At 38.8% G+C, this 14,067-nt stretch overlaps 1 protein-coding gene across 1 annotated transcript in view; it reads left to right on the top strand.

The window, feature by feature from the left end:
* Window positions 1-7,516, top strand: part of LOC122553932 (F-box/WD repeat-containing protein 7-like) — a 49,988-nt gene extending 42,472 nt beyond the window's left edge. Inside the window, exons 10-12 of the mRNA XM_043698438.1 lie at window positions 960-1,035; window positions 2,905-3,020; window positions 7,388-7,516. Coding sequence (XP_043554373.1) covers window positions 960-1,035; window positions 2,905-3,020; window positions 7,388-7,516 — 321 coding nt within the window. The remainder of the gene's footprint in view (window positions 1-959; window positions 1,036-2,904; window positions 3,021-7,387) is intronic.
* Window positions 7,517-14,067: the final 6,551 nt, after the last annotated feature.

Here is a 14,067-nt window from a genome sequence, read left to right as displayed (position 1 = left end):
TGTGGCAAGGTCAGGGGTGTGTTGGTAAGTTATCCACTTACCTGGATGAGTGTAACATTTGACAATGACACTATCCAGGACCAAAGCAGCCCACTCCCCACACAATCTTCACCATTCACTCCTGCAACTACCAATGCTCAGTAACAGCATATTTACCATCTATAACATATGTGATCGTAACTCATTGAGGCACCAATGACAGCACCTTACAATTTTGCAACGTCCAGTACTAACAAAAGGTGAGGGCGGCAGATGCATGGGAACACCACTATCTTTAAGTACCCCTCCAAATGACATACTATCCTGATTTGAAATGATATTCTGCTGCTGCGTCAAAATCCTGGAACTTCCTCCAAACAGCATTGTGGGTGTTGCTATGTCCCAAAGATTGCAGTGATTCAAGAAGGCAGCTCACTACTATCTTCTCCCATGCAATTATGAATGGCAATAAATGCTGGCTTAGAAATCATACCAGCTGACCATCAGTCATCATCCTGTCCACTTATCTAACAAGGATTTTGTTCTGGTGAATAAATCCCTCATCATCCAATCTTTATCTTGATATGGTATCAGCCAAACCTTGATTCTCAGATGGCAACACTATACCATTTATAAAAGCTTCTCTTCTTTTCACCATCTGCCTTGCCCAAACCAATATGGTGGCAGTAAGGACTTTATCACCAAATTTTACTACCTCCCCTTACTCATCTGGCCTCTTCTCCTTTAAGCACCATACCCTTTTCCATCCCTCTTGCATCTCCTTTAAAAGCTTGTTTATTCCCCATTCTCAGTCCTAACCCAAGTTTCTTCTTGAAATATTCTTCCTTCCTGTAATATCTCTGCACTAACTATGTTTCTGTCTCTATTTATTTTAAATAATTTAAAGATAACATCATTCACATTTTACATCTAATTAATCTTACCCTTTCTAATTCAATTCTTTAATGTATTTTCTACAGTACTGTTTGATGTTTAATGAGAAGATAATCTGCTCTGGTTCATCAGATAGCACCATTCGAGTCTGGAACTTTGCAGGTGTGAAAAATAGAGAACGTTTTATGAATTTATTTTGTAAGCTCACTTTTTTCTCCGTGCTACAAATAAATCCAGTGATGATACAGCCCGTTGATCTTTTTGTGTAAGCTTCTAAACTTGCTACTCTTTAAACACATTTAAAAGCTATGCTCGGTTGAAATGGACTAGATCATCAATGGATTTCTTCTTCCCACTATATCCAGCCTTTACCAAGCCAGTCAGAACTATACAGACCCTACCATAAGCAGGCATTTAGTTCAAAGATTTATGTTGATGTGTCAGTTCCATATGCCCTCCCTTCCCCTCTAACTTTAAATCTTTCTATCCTGTAGTCATATTCAGAATGATATTTAAAATTAATGATAGTTTGTGTTAAAAATCAGTATTAAAATTGACCTGTCATATGATTGAGTTCTCTATTGCATGGAGACTATGTGGGAATGCTGGGGTATTACGGAAGGACTGTATCAAGCTGTATTTGGCTGAAAATCCATGGTCCCTTCTGTATCCTGATATGAGAACTCGGATGGAAAATCTACATTGGGTCAGGTTTTAGACAGATAGGGCCCCAAACTTCTCTGCTACTTTCGTAGAGGCCTTGTTATAAGTGACAGAGGCTCTGCCCCCGAAGGGTGCTGGCTGGAGCCTCTTATTTAAAGACTTATGGAACATTTGGGTACTTATAGGCGAGGTGAGAGAAATTAAATGGAAAACACACCTAAGAATCAAGCATAAACCCACCAAGAAATTTGAAAAATATACCATCTATAAAGGGAATTGGTGAGAGAACTGTCTCACTGTTTCTATAGAAACCTAGGTAGGTGCTGAAGATGCACCATTAATAGCATTATGACTTCCCCAATTCTGCAAATTTGGGCAGTTGGTTCCAAAGATTATCAGGAGAAAGTGAGATCTGCAGATGCTGGAGATCAGAGCTGAAAATGTGTTGCTGGAAAAGCGCAGCAGGTCAGGCAGCATCCAGGGAACAGGAGAATCGACGTTTCAGGCATAAGTCCTTCTTCAGGAAGGGCTTATGCCCGAAACGTCGATTCTCCTGTTCCCTGGATGCTGCCTGACCTGCTGCGCTTTTCCAGCAACACATTTTCAGCTCCAAAGATTATCAGCAGACTCATACTAGCATTTATGCATGATGAATTTCAGCTCTCATTTTTGTATTTTCAACAATTAGTGTTTGGGTTTTCCCAGAGCCATCTAGATTTTTGCACATAAACTTAATGCAAATAACTTCATAATTGACTGCCACACAGGGAATATTTTAGTGCCAGGAATTTACAATAAGATAGCTAGTGAATATATGTTCCCTAAAACTTCACTATGTAGAAAACATGGCATTACAGCTTCCCACCAACTAGTCTCAAACAATTCTCTGCAAAACCAGAGAAGACATCATCCAAGTTTTTGTTAAATTCTGATACCAATCAGGGCAAAAGTAGAGTGCAGAGCAAAGACATCCCATAAAATCAAAGCCTGGAGTTTAGAGGTAGAAGCAATTCTGTTTTGCATGTGTACTCGCCTGAGGCTCATCCCTGTCTTCAACATGAAGGGGTTTGTATGGTAGAGACTAAGATATATGATGGGAAAAACAAAAAAAAATGAAATAATCTCACCAAGTGCACAGTAAGGAAACTATTCAACACAGCAGCAAAAAAAACGTATTCACCATTTACCCCTGCTCCTCAACCACAAGAAAATAATTTTTTGGGCCACGTTCAAATGTATACCACACTTAGGACATGAATGGACACATAACTGCTCAAAAATAGTTTTTTGGTATTCAAAATAAATAGCATATTACATCATCGTTGTGATGAGTGAAGTACTTTATAAAACATCAATGATTTCCCACAGGAAAATGTCTGTTTACCATGTCAGAACACATTGGGGTAGTGAGGTGCCTACACCTGGATGGAAATAGACTCGTCAGTGGTGGTGACAGAAAGAAGATTTTAGTCTGGGATGTGGCGGTAAATATGGGTTTCAGTGTATTTGATATTGCATACACAATTATATATAACACATTTTTATTAACCTTTTGCTGACACGATCAACACAATAACAATTTTCACATCTTTGTAAATTATTCATTTTTAAATGAAAGTCAATCAAAATCAAATGTTTTTAAACATTTTTCCATTGAGATGATCTATTATAAATATATCAAAATGATTTTTCCAGATGATACATTGCATACAACAAAACTAATGACAATGCCAATTATCTGTTATAAAGTCAGAAATAAGACTGTCATTCATTACATGGTTATTAATTACACAAAAATTAGAAACTAATTACAGATGAAAGCATCACTGATCTAGCATGTGGATTCAAACTTCACACAGTTTCTTAATCTTCCAAGTAGAAAATGTGGTGTTATTAAAAACATCTCAAAAACATGAAAAATGGAGCAATAGGAAAATCATCTTGAGCTGTTGTCATTCACTTTGTAACAGCCAGTTTCAGAGTAGAGTTAATAGAGCTGAGTGTGCTGTGTGGTGCTAAGAAAACCAAACAATGCAACAATGAGACAACACCTTTTTCAAAACAAATCCCATCCTCAAAATACAGAGTGATTGCCATATCCACGGAATCAGTTTCCATGGTTTCAGTTACCCACGGTCTGAACATATTATGTGGAACATTCCAGAACCAGGGACTGAGGGCTGCTGGGGAGGTAAATTTCCCATTTCAATGAATGGGTTCGCTCCTATCTGCAGTAGGTCTTGGAATGTATCCCTTAGGGGTATGGGGGAGGGGGGGGGGACTACTATACAGCTAAAGACAATGAGAAAGAATTTGCCTGTGAAGTAACTCCACAGAGGCATGTAACCCATCACCATATCACCCCTGGAAGTTTTCAGAAATGAAATAAGACCAGAGACAGTATATTCCTGTTAGGGTGAAAGAAAAGGCTGGTAGGTATAGGGAATGCTGGATGACTAAAGAAATTAAGGGTTTGGTTAAGAAAAAGAAGGAAGCATGTGTCAGGTATAGACAGGATAGATTGAATGAATCCTTAGGGGAGTATAAAGGCAGTAGGAGTATAATTAAGAGGGAAATCAGGAGGACAAAAAGGGGACATGAGATAGATTTGGCAAACAGCATTAAGGAAAATCCAAAGGGCTTTTACAAATATATTAAGGACAAAAGGGTAACTAGGGAGAGAATAGGGCTCCTCAAAGATCAGCAAGGCAGCCTTTGTGTGGAGCCGCAGAAGATGGAGAAGATACTAAACGAGTATTTTGCATCAGCACTTACTGTGGAAAAGAACATGGAAGATATAGAATGGAGGGAAATAGATGGTGACATGTTGAAAAATGCCCATATTAGAGAAAAGGAAGTGCTGGATATCTTGAAATGTATAAAAGTGGATAAATCCCCAGGACCTGGTCAGGTGTACCCTAGAACTCTGTGGGAAGCTAGGGAAGTGATTGCTGGGCCGAGAGCTGAGATATTTGTATCATCAATAGTCACAGGTGAAGTACTGCAAGACTGGAGGTTGGCTAATGTGGTGCCACTATTTAAGAAAGGTGGTAAGGACAAGCCAGGGAAATATAGACCAGTGAGCCTGACATCAGTGGTGGGCAAGTTGTTGGAGGGAATCCTGAGGGATAGGATGAACACCTATTTGGAAAGGCAAGGACTGATTAGGCAGAATCAACATGGCTTTGTTTGTGGGAAATCATGTCTCACAAACTTGATTGAGTTTTTTGAAGAAGTAACAAAGAGCATTGATGAGGGCAGAGCAGTATACATGATCGACATGGACTTCAGTAAGGCATTCGACAAGGTTCCTCATGGGAGACTGGTTAGCAAGGTTAGATCTCTTGGAATACAGGGAGAACTAGCCATCTGGATACAGAATGGCTCAAAGGTAGAAGACAGAGGGTGGTGGTGGAGGATTGTTTTTCAGATTGGAGGCATGTAACCAGTGAAGTGCACAAGGGTCTGTGCTGGGTCCACTACTTTTCATCCATTTATGTAAATTATTTTGATGTGAGCATAAGAGGTATAGTTAGTAAGTTTGCAGATGACACCAAAATTGGAGGTGTAGTGGACAGCAAAGAAGGTTACTTCTGATTACAACGGGATCTTGATTAGATGGGCCAGTGGGCTGAGAAGTGGCAGATGGAGTTTAATTTAGATAAATGCGAGGTGCTGCAGTTTGAGAAAGCAAATCTTAGCAGGACTTATACACTTAATGGTAAGGTCCTAGAGAATGTTGCTGAACAAAGGGACCTTGGAGTGCAGGTTCATAGCTCCTTGAAAGTAGAGCTGTAGGTAGATAGGATTGTGAAAAAGGCGTTTGGTTTGCTTTCCTTTATTGGTCAGAGTTTTGGGTACAGGAGGTCATGTTACGGCTGTACAGGACATTTATTACGGCATTTTTGGAATATTGCATGCAGTTCTGGACTCCTTCCTATCAGAAGGATGTTGTGAAACTTGAAAGTGTTCAGAAAAGATTTACAGGTATGTTGCAAAGGTTGGAGGATTTGAGCTATGGGGAGAGTTTGAATAGGCTAGGGCTGTTTTCCCTGGAGCGTTGGAGGCTGAGGGGTGACCTTATAGAGGTTTGTAAAACCATGAGGGGCATGTATAGGGTAAATAGACAAGGTCTTTTCCCTAGGGTGGAGGAGTCCAGAACTAGAGGGCATAGGTTTAGGGTGAGAGGGGAAAGACATAAAAGAGACCTAAGGAGCAACTTTTACACACAGAGTGGTGTGTGTGTGAAATGGGCTTCCAGAGGAAGTGGTGGAGGCTAGTACAATTGCAACATTTAAAAGGCGTCTAGATGGGTATATGAATAGGAAGAGTTTGGAGGGATATGTGCCGGGTGCTGGCAGGTGGAACTAGATTGGGCTGGGATGTCTGGTCGGTATGGACAAGTTGACTGAAGGGTCTGTTTCCATGCTGTACATTTCAATGACTTTATGATGCTAAGTAGAAAGTCCTTGAAACTGATCCAGCTCCCTTAGAGCCAGCTCTCAGAATGACAGGATGTCTGACACTACTGTTTTATCTGTCAGTCAGGTTTCCATGATGGGACCAGATTAATAGCCCAGTCTATGAGGTCCACCTGGCTGACTTTGTTGCAATCACTGCTGTATGCCCTTATTGCATCTATGGTTTATTTCAAAATGCATTACATCCAATGAACTACTTGCTGTATTTCAATCACTGCTTTATAAGTTTCATGTTGCAATTCATTTTAAAAATCAGTTCAACTACCACAATGTTTCAAGCTAGCTGTGATTTACATCATTGGATTATGTAATGGATTAGTGGGAATGTTACTGGACTAGTAATCCAGAGATCCAAGTTAATCCTCTGGGTGGCAAACATTCACATCTCACCATGGATCTAAATTCAATAGAAAATTTGGAATCAAAAAGTAGTGTAATGTTGACCATGTAACCCATGTGGTTCATTTCTGTCCTTTAGTGGCCTAGACATGGTTGACCTAGTTGACTCTGAAATGGCCCTCGTGAGCCGCAGAGATCAAGGCATTGAGGTTGAGTAATAAGTTCTGACCCAGCCAGCATCATGCACATCCCATGAACTTTTTTTCTTAAAAAATAACTTGTTTGAAATCAAATTGCTTCTAAGTTATTGCTGTTAGCCAGAAGGTAAAGAATTCAAAATTACTCTGAACAGTTTCATTAAAAACTTACACATCAAGGCCTTGAAAAGCTTCTTGTTTATTATTTTTGAACTAGTTATTTTCATGAAATGGTTCAAATTTTGCTTCCATTAATTGATCATTCTCAGTACTTAGCTCGTGAACAACCCAATTCTTTGAATTAATCATTTTCCTGTAGAGTCTGAAAGGTTACAACAGTAGCTTGTTTCTTACATTTATGTCTCTGACAATGAGTCCAACTGAGTTCCCACTCATCAATCAATCAATTCATTTACTATTCTTGTTTAGTTCATTTTGTATATTTCTGTTATTTTTATAAGCCTGATTAATATGTTTGCTGAATTGGACATGTATATCATTGAAACAAACACAATGCTGGAGAAACTCAACAGGTCTGGCAACATAGTTAACATTTCAAGTCCAATATGATTTCTTCAGACGCTTTGAAGAAGTTCTGTTTTGAACAAGTCACACTGAACGGAAAGCTCTGCAGATGCTGCTAGATCTGCTGAGTTCCTCCAACATTGCATTTGTTTCAAATTCCCCTATTCACAGTATTTTGCCTTTATTCAAATGTATATCATTGAAGTGTGCTAGCTATTTTAAATAATTTTGAAAAAGTCAAATAAGTGACAAAATAATATCACTTGCTACATTTGTGGTTGATGTTTGTGATTTTTTACCTCATTACAGAATGGGAAATTAGTCAATGTAGTCCACAGAAATCCATCCCTCCTCCACAAGATCTGGATTAATCAGACAAAGGTCATTACAGCTTCTCCTGAATCACCAGGAATTTTAACTATTTTGAGTTATTGGTAAATGATCAGTTACTGTTCTGCATCTTTAAAACTAGGGAATATTAAACTTTATACAAGCAAAGTTATTTTGTGATTAAATAAGCATGAATACTGAATAGAGTTTACATAGTAACATATGTGATTTTTTCAAGAAGCTGAAGTGAAATGATGAACACAATTCAAATAAACTCCAAATCCAATAGGATGCATCTGTGCTAAGAAAAACCTGATCAGTTTGTTTTCTAACACTGGCATCTTTGTGACATTAGTTTGGAAAGTGCTAAATGTGTACAGAACTTTGCCCAAAATTATACAAGTTGATTAAACTCAATTTCACTGTCTTATTTAAAACAATAAATGACTCCCAGCAGACATGAAGATTTTTTACTCAGCGTAAGTTCTGAATTTGAAAACTATCTACTCAAATTCTTATGACCACAAAGATTAATTTGCGAAAATGATCTTTATGAGTAAAGATTCTCTTAATTAGTTTCTACCTGAAGCAAGCTGCTAGCCCAAATTCTTTGGGCTTCTCTGACACTCCGATGGGAGTGCAACAGAAATCCTATTTGCACATATAAACATCCATCAGCTCACTAGGAGAAGCCTCAAGGAATCTCTTGGTCTGTGCTATTTGTCTCTCCTGATTTCTGCAGAGCCAGTTCCTGGTTAACCATTGTGAAAATTCTTTCATATGGTTGTAATATATTAAATTGTTTGTATATGAATTCTGATATTTACTGCAATGTAGAGAAAACTTTTTTTAATAAAACGTATGTCAAATAAGTGATGAATTCCCATCTGTTCTTGCTTCTTAGTATTAAACCCAAACTTGCATCAGTTCAAACTGAACAAAACATACTACAAAAATCAGGGGGCCAAAGAGGGATAGATCCAATTTTTAAAACCCTGTAAAATGCAACTTTAAGTTATGGCATCCTATAAAAGATAATTATCCTCAAATTATGTTTAAGAACAAATCAACCAAAAAAGGACTCCCTAATAAAGCTTTGAAGACAACAAAAGAAAATCAGTAATTTCCTCATGAGTTTGGCCAATAGGTCACTAGACCTCGACCCAATGTACTCAGTAAGTTAATAATTTAAAGGGAATGAGTTTCCTCTGGAGTTTCACTGCTCTGCAAGAGGCTCGTCAGAAGCAATATTTGAGTGTAATTGGGGTTTCTAAATTACGGTATTAGAGTAAAAGCAGGATTCCTAACTAAGTTCATCCACTATATGTTTGGCACTGTCAATAGTATACTATTGAAACAACTCATAAGGCAGAAAATAAAAATCTGAGAAATCTACAATACCATACAGCTCTAACTTGTTGAAAAACCTGTTTTATTTTCACATTTCTTTTGAGTAAAGTCCTACAAAGACAGTTTGAACCACAATCATAACAGTGTTATGGACCAGGCTAGACTCCCCTCCCCCCAAAAAATATTTCAAGAAGGTAGTCTCGACCCTAACCTTTCCTTATTTTAAAGGCAGACGTGAAGTGGGCGATCCAGCTGTGAAGCAACTGGTCAACCACCCGGCTTTAAGCAAAACACCATTTATTTAAACACCTAGTTAAAACAAGAACTTAGGGAAGTGGAATTTAGAATAACTTAACTATTGGTAAACTTAACCAACCCGATATGGGAACTTAACTAATTAACTATTCTAATACAGTTACATCCCATAAACACTCTCCTTGGCAAAAAAAGGTAAATTCAAACACAGATTCTTACAGGCAGGAAGGAAAAACATCCAGAGAGATATTTCAGAGAAAGTCAAAGGAATCCTTTACTGAAACTTGCAACTGTTCTGGACTATCATATAGTGTGACTGCTACAGTTAAAAAAACTAGAAAAAACTTGAACTGGGAGAAATGGCCGCTCCCCTTCCATTGTTAAACTCCTAGAATCTTTAGTACCTCTGCCTTGACAACTGCTCTTCAAACAATCAAGGACAAAATAACCTTGTTAAAATGACAGCATCATCACACATCAAATTCATCATTATGGAATCTGAAGCAAAAAAAGGTTAACTAAGTACATCAAGACACTTTGATTATGGCATCATTGTAATAATTAGATGTAGCCCTTCTGGTTTTATATTCATCCTTTCCCAACAAATCAGAATCTTCTCCACCATTGAATGAAATGTTTTGCATATTTTGAACAGGATGAATGTTCAGTTACTGGGCATAATCAAATTAGCTAACACTTCATAAATGTGTCCATATTGCTGATGTCTGATGATGAATCCTTGGAGCCCAGTAATGTTAGCATCAAGATCTTTTGGTAATCTCTGAGTAATCTTGGTCTTTTACTGGAAACAGGATATTTTTGCTTTATAAAGTTACAGCACCAAGTTGTGGTTGCCCTGAGATCTTTCCTTGACTTACTTAAGCGCTTATGTACACTATGTTTCTGATGACATTATTCCCTTTTTGGGTGCACATTTCTCAGACTCATATTGGTGGTTGACCTGTGTACTTACACACATTTAATATTGGATATTTTCTTCAAGGGAGATTCTTATTTCTTCCCTTCTTGCACCAATACCAAATTGCCTCACCACAGCACAGTTATTTGACAAATTAGCAAATGTTATAACTTTTAACCAGAAACCAGCCATGCTTCATTTTTTATGCAGGAGGATCCATAATTGTCAATTGTTCGGCTGCTCTGTATCCGTAGGTTTAAAACTCCCACACATGTCTATAGCAGCATGGTCCATAGCAACTGCTTGTTTCCATACACTTAATTTAAGATAAGGATAATCCTAAACATATATTTCTAAACTGAAAACCTTATGCCAACTCAATGTGAGTATAGTCTAAAACATCCATTTATCAAGGTGTTTGTTTCTTCATTCTTCAATGGAACATTGGCAAGATCCATAACCTTTGCCTTTGAACAGAGTGGTTTCCTAGATATTTCAAAGAGCAGTTAAGGGTCGACCCTATTAGAGGGCTGTGGGTTTGGAATCAAATAGATTAAATTATTCATAACACAGACCAGGTAAGGATATCAGATTTCTCTAAAGGACATGAGTGAACCAAATGGACATATACAACTATTAGAGTTAGCAGAATGACTATTAGAGATTAGCTTTAGTATTTTAAAACAAAAATCAACCTGCTCAGATATTATTACATTCCCCTGGAGCAATTGGAACTTAAACTTGTCTCACTTGAAATGAATAGATGTCCACCACCAAAACTAGTTTCAAAAGGATTGTCAGAATATATTTTGGTGCATATATTGGAGTGCCAAGATTGTGCAGATATTTCTTAATGAAGCCAACATTTCAGAAAGGCTGCATTTTTAAAAAATCATGGTATATAAGTCCATTCAACCCTAATAGTTTTGACATTAACCATAGACCTAAAGATGCACCTTAGTATATAACTTGACATCCAGTTTTGGGAGATAGTGACATCATGGGCCCTAATAATGCTGTACGGGGCTACTATGGTCAGGCCAGGTGGCTGGGACCTCGGTACAAGGCAGGGGAGTGGTGGTGAGGGCCAGGAGCAGCATGATGCCCTGTGATTTCTATCACTGTGCATGGCATTAAATGGCAAAGCCACTAGATGAACAATCCAGCAGCGTAGTGCTCTGGAGGCATGGGTTCAAATGCCACCATGGTAGATTTAGTAGATTTTAAATTCAATTAATCTAGAACATTAAACTTGTCTCACTATGGGATCTTGTGGCACAGTAGTAGAGTCTCTATCTCTGAGCTAGAAGACCAGAGTTCAAGTTCCAGTTGGTCTTCTGGCTCAGAGATAGAGACTCTACTACTGTGCCACAAGATCCCATAGTGAGACAAGTTTAATGTTCTAGATTAATTGAATTTAAAATCTACTAAATCTACCATGGTGGCATTTGAACCCATGCCTCCAGAGCACTACGCTGCTGGATTGTTCATCTAGTGGCTTTGCCATTTAATGCCATGCACAGTGATAGAAATCACAGGGCATCATGCTGCTCCTGGCCCTCACCACCACTCCCCTGCCTTGTACCGAGGTCCCAGCCACCTGGCCTGACCATAGTAGCCCCGTACAGCATTATTAGGGCCCATGATGTCACTATCTCCCAAAACTGGATGTCAAGTTATATACTAAGGCGCATCTTTAGGTCTATGGTTAATGTCAAAACTATTAGGGTTGAATGGACTTATATACCATGATTTTTTAAAAATGCAGCCTTTCTGAAATGTTGGCTTCATTAAGAAATATCTGCACAATCTTGGCACTCCAATATATGCACCAAAATATATTCTGACAATCCTTTTGAAACTAGTTTTGGTAGTGGACATCTATTCATTTCAAGAAACTGGTCTGTGCTCAGGGCTTATGTCACTTCTAGATTGAACATGGTATGTTATGGTTGCAGATCCAGATTTGTAGCAGCACTAACTTTCCATAACTGGAACACATGAATAACAGTGGCCTATGGTCAACTGATGCTTTTTCCTTTCATCGGCTTCTGTCATCTGGTTGTTTCTTTTAATAGCAGTCATTTTCCACCTTTTCTGACTACTTGGTTCCAAACACAAGTCATCAGCAAGGACTTCTCATGTACTGACTTTATCTGTTCTACTTGAAGTATCATTTTCAAACATCCTTGTATTGAAGAATGGGTGACCTACAAGTCCCTATCAACTATACCTTTGCAAATGCACCATCATCTATTCAACATTGATAATCCAGTGGAGTAATTATTGACTCAAGAGGACAAAAAAAAAACAAGGGTTCCCTACATACTGGTTTACTGATGGCCCAGAAGTTATGAGGCATAGTCAAATGCTGCATTTCACTTTTCTTGACTTGCTCTACCACTGATGCTGAGACATGGGTCTGGTATTTGTGGAACTTTATATTTTCTGTTCCTTTGTTATTGACAAATGCACTTTCTCAACTTTCAACAGAATAATTTCAACATCAAGGAACAGATTGGATCAACAATAGTGAACAAGGTAGATGATTTCCAAATGATTTCCAGAGTGAGATAATTGATGTTGATGAGAGCTGGAGTTTCTATATCCTAGTTGATAACCTGTATCTTCCTAACTGACTGTCAGCCCCAACTCATTGGCGGCACGGTGGCACAGTGGTTAGCACTGCTGCCTCGCAGCGCCTGAGACCCGGGTTCAATTCCCGCCTCAGGCGACTGACTGTGTGGAGTTTGCACGTTCTCCCCGTGTCTGCGTGGTTTCCTCCGGGTGCTCCGGTTTCCTCCCACTGTCCAAAGATGTGCAGGGCCAGGTGAATTGGCCATGCTAAATTATCCATAGTGTTAGGTAAGGGGTAAATGTAGGGGTATGGGTGGGTTGCGCTTCGGCGGGTCGGTGTGGACTTGTTGGGCCGAAGGGCCTGTTTCCACACTGTAATCTAATCTCATCTAATCATTGTAGTCCCTTAAGAGCCAATCTTCACATGTGACATCAAACTCCAGCAATTCCCAGATTTGGACTTTATGCAAATCAAAGCAAAACATTGTAGATACTGGTAATAAAAAGAGAAAACACAGGAGAAACTCAGCAGGTCTGACAGCTTCAATGGAGACAAAAACATGAGTTAATGTTTTGCGTCAAATATGACTTTCATATTTCAGATTTCCTGTATTCATTACTTTGCTTTGTTAAAGTCAATACATACTTTAGTTGTGGTGTACAATCTTGCCAATTGAACAACCTGCTGTAAGTCCTGGCAAGCAAGTGGACACCGTCATTTGTCAACAGTAATGCACAATAGCAGGAGAGAATAATCTTCCAGGAAAGTTGATGCCAGGATGGACTGGCAATTCTGATCTGGATAGCATGTAATATTGCTCAATTGCACGGATAGAACCATGCATGTTCTTACAGAAAGAAAATAATCCCCATAAGTCCAGGAGGGCAATTTTCCACAGCGGTTTGAAAAGTCCATTTCTTTAGAGATTAAAAACTTAGTGAAATATATAAAGGCATTGCGATTTTCATAGTTTTCTCACTTCAGTTGCAGAAATACTGTGGGGGCATTGAGCCACACAGACTCAAAATGTTTGCAAGCTGGTTACAGCAATACAAATCAGACCTTTCCCACTGAGTAAGCAACTGTCTCAGTAATTGCTAGAGTCAGTCTCTGGTTCCCCATTTTTTTGTACATGGTGACTGTTTCCATTACACATCTTGAGGAACTTCTTGTCCTTTCCTGGCACTCAGTAGTTTATGAACACGTTGCAGGAGTGCCATTTTCCACTTTTGCTAATTAGAAGTGGAATGCATCACCTCCTGGGGCTTTATCATCCATGAGATGTTCACTAGCCTTGTTCAGTCATATTATGGTGGATTCATTATCCAGCTCCTCCATGACAGGCAAGTCTGTAATGGCATTGATGGCTTCCTCAGTAATCTTCTCCATTGCATACAGCTTAATGCAGTTTGAGCACCTACTTTTCAACTGACTGCTAGTTTCAATCTTAATCATTCTTGTCCTTTGTCTTCAGAGCAGCTGATTTGGTTGTTCCTAGGCCTATCGCTTTCTTAATTCTTTCATATATCCTTTCAGGCTCCTTGGATTTTGTAATCT

Source organism: Chiloscyllium plagiosum, chromosome 10 (assembly GCF_004010195.1).
Source record: "Chiloscyllium plagiosum isolate BGI_BamShark_2017 chromosome 10, ASM401019v2, whole genome shotgun sequence".
NCBI classification, from domain to species: Eukaryota; Metazoa; Chordata; class Chondrichthyes; order Orectolobiformes; family Hemiscylliidae; genus Chiloscyllium; species Chiloscyllium plagiosum.
The sequence above is the reverse complement of the archived record's forward strand: the minus strand, read 5'-3'. Positions and strand labels throughout refer to the sequence as shown.